Here is a 10,921-nt window from a genome sequence, read left to right as displayed (position 1 = left end):
GTCAAAAATAGATCATAAAGGCTGTATCACAATTATAACATTAGTTTCAGTGGTGTCCAATAATTAAAAAAATTATAGAAAAATAAATGTTTTATATATATATATATTTTTTTTTTAAGGTAAATGTTCATCACAATATTTAGAATTCCATTCGTTAAAGTAACACATCAGAGTATAATACAGAATGATGCTGTTGAAGCTGAATATTTTAATAATAATACAAATAAATTCATACTTTTACAGACCAAATCATCATGAACTGACTCTTATTTGAAATGGACAGTTTTAATTATTCAGACAGAAATAAAGGGGGGGGGGGGGGGCGGTGGTAAAGAGCAGCCCAGATCAGAGGACTTACCTCCAGTGTGTGTGGCACACAGAACCCACAGACAAGCCAGGTACTGGATCCCAGTCATCTTCAGTGCTGCCGGAGGACACCAGTCATGATCAGCCGCGACAGCGGCACCCAAAGCTCGACGACAAGTGGTTGGTTTTCTCTAACACAGGATCTCTATGAAGCTCCACCTTCCAACGTCAACAAAAGGAAGTAAAGCTCTAAGAAATACAGCTGTAGCTAGACAGATTAGTTTTCCCTACTATGGTACTGCTCCCGAGTCCCATGACAGTCTGACCCCCATAAACATTATTTCACTAATCTGTAGGATGTAGCTCATGTAAATTGTAACTTTGGAAGGTGCAACTTCAGATACTAAATCTTATCTCATAATAACGAATATTCCATGAACCCTGTGAATTAAAAAACCTCCTGCTCTGGAATATTTACTGATGCCAGATCAGATTTGACGTGTTGCATCTCTCCTGAGGATACACCATCTGCATCATAAAAATCACCATTGCTTAGAATCCTCTCTGCATACTTCTGAATGATAATCTGGACAATCGCCACATGTGGCTTGTTCTTTGGGCCAAACTTCACTCAATTCACTTTTTTTATTTGCATGATACGCCCGACAAAACAAAAATAAACTGGCAAAATATGTTTGAATATCTAAGTAAGTATTCTGTTGACAGGATCCATGAAATAAAGATGAATGTTATTACGCTCTTAAGATCTGGCAAGACAAATGCCGCAGGATACCGGATTAATGTATTCCGTTTTAAACATTGCTCGTACTTTCATCCGTCAATTTCACTTCCAAGTCTGAATAAAAAAAAAAATTGAAAAGAGGAAGCACAATGTTGCAATTACTTTATTCGTAAAACAAGATTACAAAAACATGAATCGGGCACTGATGTGACAACTTATCAAATGCCAAGTTAAGCTTATGGGATAGCCGTCCCTTACAAAACTGCTCCAATCCATTTAATACACTTGATCCAAAATAGGACTTTTATAAGCGACAGGAATACAGATCAGAATAATTCTAAGCTTGTACCTCAAGAGTCTCTTCATCCCAATCTCTGCTGGTGGTTTGGCTTCATTTGTCAAGGTTTTGAGATGTACAACACAATGAAAAGAAGATTCCATTCACAGTAAACCATGAAATTCAAAACATATTTCCTGAATTTCATCTGGCCTATTTTAATAATCCAGAAGGTGGAGTTTGAAAAAACCTGGTTTTCACCAAGTGGGAAGGGCAGAATGAGACCAGTTTGTCCAAGATTTCCCAGCTTCCGCTTTCATTTTGATTTCATTCTTGCAAGTCTTCCTACTTTTAAGTGGAATATCCCTTTAAGAGGATAGTACATGATACATGTACTAGCCTACTAATTATATATATATAAAAAATAGTGGTTCTTTGTGGCAGCCGCAGCCAGCCTAAAAGCAAAGCTTTCAGGCTGGCTACTTACCGTTACTCGTTCCCACCGCTCCAGGCAGGAAACCATCGACGCCTGACACTTCAGCGAAACGCCTTCACAAGTCGCCAATATCTCAGACATAACTCGAACAAAAATACAAAATGTAAAACAAGGCCTAGCATCCAGCGGTACAGGACAGACCCACACTAAAATAAAGATCAGGTACTTACTGGGTTTAACTGACCTGTCATGCCAGCTGAGTGGGTTTTTAGGCTGATATGGATGGGCTACAGACAACAAAAAACAAACACAAAGCAGTAAGTGATATGGGCAGAGGAAAAAACGTGTGCCACTAAAAATGTCCAAGTACTTCCGGTACTTTTTTTTTTTTGAATCCCTTGTAAGCACCAGAGGCCTGGGTCCTACATCTCTGCATGGATAATCAAGTTACCTTTCCTTACATCTCTTCCATCTAGCCACCGACCAAAACAGGTTTTCCCTGCAGATGATCATATAAGCAGACTCAGAATCGTAAGGATGAACAAAACAAACCAGCCAACAATACTACCTGGCACTGCAGCAAACAGTGACGCTACAGATGCTAACGCATCTGGGGGAGGGGTCTCGTTGGGACCGAGGTTTCTGTTGCGTAAAACCTTTCCTCTGAAAAGCTGATCTGACCAAAGTAATTCAACACAGTGCTTCTGTATTGCTGGCTTTGTTGTTTTGCCCCCCCCCCCCTCCATTAGGGGGACATGACTACAAGAAAGAAACACGAACATTACGTTCATGCATGATTTTACCATTTTAATGAGTGAGGAATGAAGCTTCGTTTCCCTTTCGGTGTGTTCAAGTGTTCTCCATCCTACATTTATCACAAGCGCCTCTGCAGGTGGTCCAGAAGCTCACTGAAAGTTTAGTCAGTGTCTGATGTCAAAGGTTTCTTATACGACCGTAATTTAAAAAGGAACGCAAGACGGACTCCACAATGAACAGATGACAAACGTGGTTTTTGAAAACCTGAAAAAAAAGGAACCTTGTTGTAAAACAGAGCCAGTACAAACCTTCACGACTCACCTCCCACGCATGTCAGGACAAACCAGATGAGGATTTCAAGATGAATTTTATTACAACAGTCCCATAAAACATTACAAAGGATGCATACAGGTACCCTCTTCACCAAGAAAACGTTAAAAACACACCTGAAATAAGAATGAAGCTACCGACTGATGAGTCATGACTTTAACACTACATGGCTGGAATCATCTTCATCACTGAGACCCTCACCAACCAAGGTTGGGGACGCAAGTCCAACAGCACCTAAACATGCTGTGAGGGCCCCAATCAATCTACGGAAAAAAAAAAATAAAGGAAAAAAATAAAAAGCAAAACAGAACAAATGTTTACAAGAGAAACTTGCCTTTGTAAGGGGTTGGTACGTTCATGTTACTCCAGCGGCTTCAACAGAATTATGATTCATTTTAACACACTTCACTTCAATTAACCCGAGTGAAACCTATGGGGGGAGGGGGGGGGGAAAAGATATCCTCACATGTAATCAGATAACAACAAATAGCGGTCAGGAACTCATCATACATCTGGCTGTTTTCCCAATAATGTTACATTAAATGTCCACATGCGCTAACAAATAATGTTGGTCTTCACCACCAGTGGTCTGATAGCGCTCGTCTTGCAGCTAGCTTTCAAAAAAGCACAAGGATGATAGAAAGGTGTTAGCCTCAAACCTAATGCGGTGTGGCTGCTTTGCTGCTTCAGTAGCGTCCTGCTGGAGACATGGCGGGTGGCCTTATGCCCATGGGAGGGCCTCCCTGGTAAGGGGGCACCATAGGAGGTCCCTGCCCATATGGGGGCATTCCTCCAGGCATGTAGCTTGGCATGCCCTGAGGAGGAGCACCGTACTGGCCTGCAGAGCGCACAGAAAGAGCAGAGTGTGGGCTCAGGTCCGTTTTGTTCCCATTTGTGTAATTTTGCATTTAAAATAAACAAAAAGCAATTCAACCCAAGCGTAAAAAATGCTTTCCTTAGTCCAACGACGGGTGGCGGCACCTCGCCCAGCTTAAAGACCCATTTGAAGGAAGAGTTTTGTCAGTATATTTTCTCACAAGTGCTTCGTACCATGCATGGGGTGCCTCATGCCGGGCTGCTGCGGTGGCATGCCTTGCTGCGGGGACATTATACTGCCCACAGCCGTCACCGGAGGAGCAGCCGCATGGGCCTGACCCGGCCTGGGTACGAGGCGCTGGTAGCGAGGCAACTGGGCCTTCATTTCCTCCTGAGGGCGGGGGGCAACACACACAGCAAGCACTCAGACTAAAGCAACACCACATAATAGCAAAGCATGCTGGTCAATTTAACCACAAGAGAGACACTAATGAGTATAATCTAACATTACATCCATTTGACAGAACGCAAATACTGCATTAATATTTTATTCCATATATATATATAAAATGAGTACTAGATTGCAGCCCAAATACTGCTACTGCCAAGTTATCCGTCATTACAAGTACTATTATATGTATCAGCCAATTACTTACTGTGAAAAGGAAATAACAGGAAGCTCAAGCAACTTACCAGTGAGATATCCTCATCAGGGTGGATCAACTTACTAGTTGCACTCGTGGTCGTGAGGGTGGCAGGTTTATTGGTCACTGTGGCTGGGGGTTTGGCCACAGTGCTGCTAGAAGGGTTAGAAGAAGCAGAAGAGGAAGAGGAAGAGGAGACAGCGGACTGGGTGTAGGCTGGAAATGTGGCCTTTGGCGGGTCGGAGCCAGAAGGCGCGGCGTGGGCGTTGGCGGCAGCAGCTCCCGAAGTGCTCTGATGGGCCTGTGCAAACACACAGCGAGAGTAACTGACTGGTAGAGAAAAAATATAGTGCAGCTTCCAAGACTTTATTAAATTATTAATACGGATTATAACAAGTGAAGTTTCAAAAATAAAAAAAGATTAGTCAGAGTCCAGCGAAACGAGATCCGCGTAAAAACTGGAAACTATCCTATTTGACTTCTGAATTAAGTTGCGTCAGTAAAGTTTTATCAAACACTTTGCATGGACGCTGTCCACATGCTAATTCTGCATAAAAGCGGTTCAAGAATATGAATCCGAAGCGGCCAGTCACTCAGTGGACGAAATGCAGATTGTGGAAAGTATAATTAGAATTCAGACTGAGGAGGAAGCCGACAGAATCCATGCTTCACAGGGTCAAACCGCTGCTATGCACCGGTCTGTGTCAATTAAAGCACATGCACTGAAATAAAGCTCACAGACAAAGAGCATGTTAATCATGCCAGAGATAGTTACCCTCTGACACCAACAGCACGGTCAACACACTTATCGTGATGCGCGAGGAGGCTTACAAAGCAAATGCACCCCAATAAACAAGCGCGGGCACTAAATAGGCAGCATGCAGCCGCCGTGCTCCGAGTCAGAGCCGCGTCTGTGAGCATACTTGTGATGCGTTAGGAAAGAGAGGCTGGGAGGAGACAGACTGAGGGTCTGCAGGTGGAGAAGAAACAGCCGCTGCGCTGCTATGAACACCAGAGCCCATCTGCAGCGTGACGGAAAGGAGATCACAGCGTTGGAATGCAACATGTCTGAATAGCCGGTCCAAGTCAAGAGATCAAAGATATACTAGATGATAATGAGACTAGTCTGAAGGAGGATTAAACGAGGCGGCGAGGAAGGAGAAGAGGAGCATCCAACTACAGGAGGGAATCGGAACCCAGAAGAGTGGGAAACATGAACTCAATGCCGCCGCCATGTTAGCATCCCATTAAGATATTTAACTTACAGAAACGGTTCTATAACACGTTCGTGCTGCCGGGGACGCCTCACCTGTGCTGCGCTGGGGAACAGCGGTTTGTTGACGGCAGGCTGGGCCGCCGGTGCTGCCGGGCGACTGGGAATCACCCCTGCTGCGGGGGCTGGGGCCATATGGGGCATTCCTGGCCTTGGGGCCATGTGAGGAGGCATCCCTAAACAAGGGTTGACACCACGTTACATTGAAAACACACCATTTTAAATGGCGTTTCTGGAACAAGATCCAAATAAACAAGTTTTGTTTTCACCAAATGGGATTGAACTTTCAAACGTGCTAAACATCAGCGGAGTCAGATGTTCACCGGTACGGTCGGCAAAGATGACCTCTGCATCGCTAACAAACCATTACCTCGTTAATGTTCGCTAGTGATGTTTAGAAAACTAGCCTCTAACCCAGATTCAACTAAAGCTCACCGGGGGGTAAACCAGGCATCCCTTGCATCATGGGAGGCATCATTCCACCCATCGGCATCATGCTGCAGCAGGAAGTAAGACCAACTTAGTTAATGACACTCAGGAGGACAGAAAAAACCCGCCAGAGATCAGAAAATGTTAAACTGCTTTCTGAAAAAGGAGGAGGACTCTCACCCCGGTGGCATTCCATGCATGGCGGGAGGCATGCCGTGCATCATGTGGGGAACGCCGGGCATAATCGGAGGCATTCCTGCAACGGAGGAGAAGATATGTTAATTTAACCAACATGCAATAAAAGACCAATTGTCCAACCGCCTCTGTTTTTTTTTGTTTTTTTTACTGCTTTATCACATCTTTTAGACGGCGTGTCTGAACCTCTTGGTACTACACAGCCGATCCAGGGTTTATTTCCCAAACCACTACAGAGCCTTGCCTTGATATCCAGGATGCATCCCGGGTGCTCCGGCCACATGAGGCATCCCGAGCTGGGCCATCGGCGCAGCGTAGCCAGCCTGGGGCTGGACCGCAGAAACTTGCTGCACCGACGGCCCTGCTTCATCGTCGTCGTCGTCATCCTCATCAGAGTCATCCTGGTTGTTTGACTTCTTCTTTTGACTCTCTGAAAATCAACAGATTATGTTTAGTCGCAACGCAGCCGAGTTCAAAATAAAATGCAAATACATTTTGCACTACCTTCATTTATTCAGTTGCATCATCTGATCCAATTCAAACTTTGTAATACGAGTCAGAATGTGGGATTATGAGAGATTATCAGGCACTGGGCCCGGGCTGTGAAGTTATAATTATAATTGACCAAGATGGATACCACTTCCTTTACCTTGCGTTCTCTCATACACAGAATATAATTACCAGATTCGAGATTCAGTAGACAAATTAAGTGCTTGTCTTTTATTCCACCTGACGAGCTCAAGGAGCGATACCAACCTTGTGATTTCTGTTCTAACGTCCGCCGTCTCTCCTGCATGTCCTTCTCCGGAATCCCCTCCATCCCGTAGATCTCCAGCTCGATGTCTGTTCGTCCAGGGATCGCATTTGGAACACTGTCAATAGTTTCTTTATGTACCTAAAAAGCAACGAAAGCAAACAACCACAAAACATGAATTGACTAGAATTTAATGAGCTAAATAATGATAGAAGACGCTTTCTTAACCTACCTGCATGCAATGAATAGCCAAACCAGGGCCAGTGTACAGCTTCTTGTGGCAAATGTGACATTTGAAATGCTTCGCCTTCTGGTGCTGAATGAGGATCTTTTCATCATCAAAGTCTCGATTACAGTACCTTTAGCGAAGCGTTAAGGTTCGCGTTCCAAAACAAGAAACTAAATACACCACATATAACATAACATCCAAGCTATATAATGGGTTTTAAAGGGCAAAAAATACAAATACCCGAAGATCACCCGTGTACCGTTGATATCCATATTATAAATATCCACTTTGGATATCATACATCAAGCATAATTCAGCATTCAGAGCGAGACATCAGAAAATGATCGATTGAGAAGCCAACGCCGTCTTGCGAATCGATGAAAGCACGGAATGCTTTCAGGCCTTCCTTTCGTCAAGCTAACGCGAAGCCTCAGCATTTCCCCACGGCCATTTCTGCGCTGCAGTCAGAAGGATACCAGCACCATGGCTTCATTTGCTTCTTCTTTTTACGCCCCATATTTAAGAAGTATCGAAAAATATGCCGTAAAACACGAAATAGTCTTATTATCTGTCCGATAAAAGCATGCTATGCTTCTGTGACAACGCCGAAAATGGCGCTTCGCTGGAGGAAGTTATAGCGCATGCGAGATTCTCGCGTGAACAGAAACGCGACGTCATATCATCGGCACGCCCGCGAGATTTGCGGACAGACGGCTAAATTAAATGAGCGTCTTATTCATACCGTGGACGAAGGAGGTGAATACTTTAATTTGAGTATCTTAGTAGCAGTGTTTTATTTTACATACAGATAATTGCAACGTCCTGAATATGCGAATATAAACCAAACCTATCAATACTTGGTAGGACTTCCCAAATGACCGTCTCACATGTCATTGCATATTTATAGTCATGTTATTAAACATGAGGTTTGGTAAATTATATTAAACTGTCAAAAGTTCATATTGGTATTGTTAAATGTCGATGATTTATGTACCAAGGACTTTCAACAGAAACAAGACCGCAAGGGCTTTTTTTGAAATGCTTCTCTTAGACAGGATGTTTGACTGTATTTGTACTGTAATACATGCTACTGTTTGACTGTACTTGTACTGCTCTAACATTCTATCTAGCAAATATATTCATTATCATCAGCTGCAAGGTTGTGTATCCCACAGGGGGAGGGCTGTCTGACTCCATACATCTTTACACGTGTGCGTGTCTCCAATGTCCACTTGGTGGAGACAACAAGGCAGAAACAGATATTTGGTACCTTCGTATGAATGATGCGGTCAGCATTCAGTCTGGGATTTTTAAAAGACTGTTGTGCATCCTTGCTCACTGTCATTGTGTTGCCAAAATGGATACGTCAGCACGAAGGATGATCGGCTTCTCAAAACATTAGATGTTGTGAAATATATATTTTAATAGGGTCAAATAGCTACACTGTGCAGGCAGCATAAATGGAGAGGCAGGATAAATGCTTGAAGACAGATTTTGCGTCCTTGCAGCTTCACTTATCTTCTCTTTTTTTCATCAAGATGAATTATCGGAGGATAATAGGATACATAGAGGATGTATCATTGTAACTTGTGATAAGTTACTGCTAATTGTTCTTATGACAATCTGGCTGTTTGGGTGTCAGATTCTTTTTTTTTTTGGACATATTAAACCTTCCCAGTGCTACAAAAAATATCTACAGCACTCGGGTAAAATGCATAACTCTCCTTCCATTCATAAAACACGCAAACAGGCAGTGAAAGTCGTCGCCAAAGAAACAGCAATTTTTTAAATAAAATGCAAATTCTCCTAGAAAACAGACAGGAATTAAAAACATGCTGAACACTGATGGATTTCACCCATAATGGCTGCTTTATTACAAATAATTCCACTGCATAAACCCGGAAGCAGAGTATAACAGCTGGCCGATGCAGACGTCTAGAAGAACACATCGATTGTGGTCGGATCCTGAATAGCGCTACAGCTGTTGTGACCATGCATAAATGTGCACATCACTTGGCTTCAAGGTGGACTTGAGGTTTCAGCTGCCCTGTGAAGATGAAGGTGTTCAAAACACTTAAAGGAACAAATCTGACACACGGCCATGCAGCTGTGGATATCAGGACTGATGTTTTGGAAGAATCTGAAACTCATTCAGTGCCTCCTCCTGACCAATATTATTATAAGATTCAAACATTCACGTTTAATACCTGCTGGAGTGACATCACTAGCCATTATCTGATGGACATTTTACTAGATTAGCAACAGAAATGTAAAATAAAGTTGGACTGTGATGTCAGAGCTACGTGTGAACCATTCCTACCTCAAGCGTCACATACTGAGCTGTTGGTATTCCTTGCATTGAGGCTCAATCTGTGTGCAAAAAGCACTGGGAACAACTTCACTGCTACACTCACAGCATATATCGTGTGTCTTGTTACATGCAGCACCATAGTCCCCTAGTCTCCCTGATCATGCCCCTAAGAGATGGGCTGGAAACATTCAGGGCTGAAGCATTGGTCGCCAACAGGAGCTGCAGGACGGATCCAAAGCTTTGGCATCATGCTCGCTGTTGCTGTTGCTGTGTTGGCTGCTGACTTCCATCTTCCACGGTCATTAAATACAACGAAATAAGTTAAACTCATTCAGCTCCCAAACGAGAACAAAATATCCATGTTAAAATGAAATGCATGCTTTTTAAATAAATAGAATATACAACCAAATGTTAAGGTGTAACCCTCCTCCTCCCTCCAAAATAAAATAGATGGTAAGGCCCTCCCCATTTGCCTCAAATATAATTTGATGCCACTCCTCTATCCTCTCATAAATAACAAACTGTCACAACCATATCAGAAGGCAGAGCAATCAAGTACGAACAAGTAAAAAAACAACTGCATGTTAAAATATTACATTATACTGTTTGTGCGAAGCAGTTACAACTGTAACTTGAGGTTAAATAGCAGTACAGTTTGGACTAAGCTCAGGACTGGGGTCATTTTCTAGTCTTGTTGAAGCAATTAACAATTTCAGCTGTGACAGGAACTAATAAGAAAGAGCATTGTTTCTCTCCTTTCTCCCCAGCACAGAAACACCCCCATCAGTGAACGTTATAGTGGTCTAATACCCCTGAACTTTAATTTACCATCAATTATTAAACTTCTGCCTCGTCTTTATAACTCTCTACCTTTGCAAAAAAAAATCAGCCAGTGGCCAAAAGTGTTTTGTTTTAGAGACCACAAACATTTTCTGTTGACTCCATCAAGACAATAAAATCCACTTAATTATTCGGACAAAAAAAAGTGTTGCTGGTCAGGAGACGTGTCCTTGTGGTCCTTTGTAACGATTTGGTATTACTGTTGAACGCTGAGAGTCCAAATGGCACTTCTAATCTGAACACAACGGTACACATAAAAAAAGGCAAATACACAATTTTGAGGTTAAAATAGAGCTGAAGTTAAATGAATCCTTCTGTGGGATACCTGAAGGCAACACTGAACTTAAATCCATAATTTACTTCAATGATAAATTCATATTAACCGTTGGAGGTGGTTGAAGCCTATATGTTCTGCTGCCTGCTTTGACCTGTCATTTACATGAGCTGCTGGCAACACTAACAAGACACCAACTAATCCTAAATTCCCATGTATACTGTTTATATTCATTTAGTGCTGCTGATGGCACAGGGAGACTGCATGCCCTCCTCTGTCTCGAATAAGTCTTTCAGCCAGGTTGTCCTG

General features: G+C 42.9%; 1 protein-coding gene across 2 annotated transcripts; it reads right to left on the bottom strand.

Moving 5' to 3' along the window:
- Window positions 1-2,865: 2,865 nt before the first annotated feature.
- On the bottom strand, window positions 2,866-7,771 carry znf207b (zinc finger protein 207, b). 2 transcript variants are annotated; one of them, XM_068750751.1, is made up of 11 exons: window positions 7,664-7,771; window positions 7,191-7,317; window positions 6,961-7,099; window positions 6,449-6,634; window positions 6,190-6,265; window positions 6,016-6,077; window positions 5,617-5,756; window positions 5,231-5,329; window positions 4,357-4,608; window positions 3,898-4,054; window positions 2,866-3,685 (listed from the first exon to the last, which is right to left on the bottom strand). In XM_068750751.1, the coding sequence occupies exons 1-11, from the start codon at window positions 7,702-7,704 to the stop codon at window positions 3,534-3,536; spliced, it is 1,431 nt and encodes a 476-aa protein (XP_068606852.1). In that variant the 5' UTR covers window positions 7,705-7,771; the 3' UTR covers window positions 2,866-3,533. The 2 variants fall into 2 exon arrangements, with proteins under 2 accessions (XP_068606852.1, XP_068606853.1); XM_068750752.1 differs by lacking the exon at window positions 5,231-5,329.
- Window positions 7,772-10,921: the final 3,150 nt, after the last annotated feature.

The sequence above is a fragment of the Brachionichthys hirsutus genome, chromosome 17 (assembly GCF_040956055.1).
Source record: "Brachionichthys hirsutus isolate HB-005 chromosome 17, CSIRO-AGI_Bhir_v1, whole genome shotgun sequence".
Taxonomy (NCBI): domain Eukaryota; kingdom Metazoa; phylum Chordata; class Actinopteri; order Lophiiformes; family Brachionichthyidae; genus Brachionichthys; species Brachionichthys hirsutus.
Note: the sequence above shows the minus strand (reverse complement) of the source record. Positions and strands in the feature narration are given on the sequence as shown.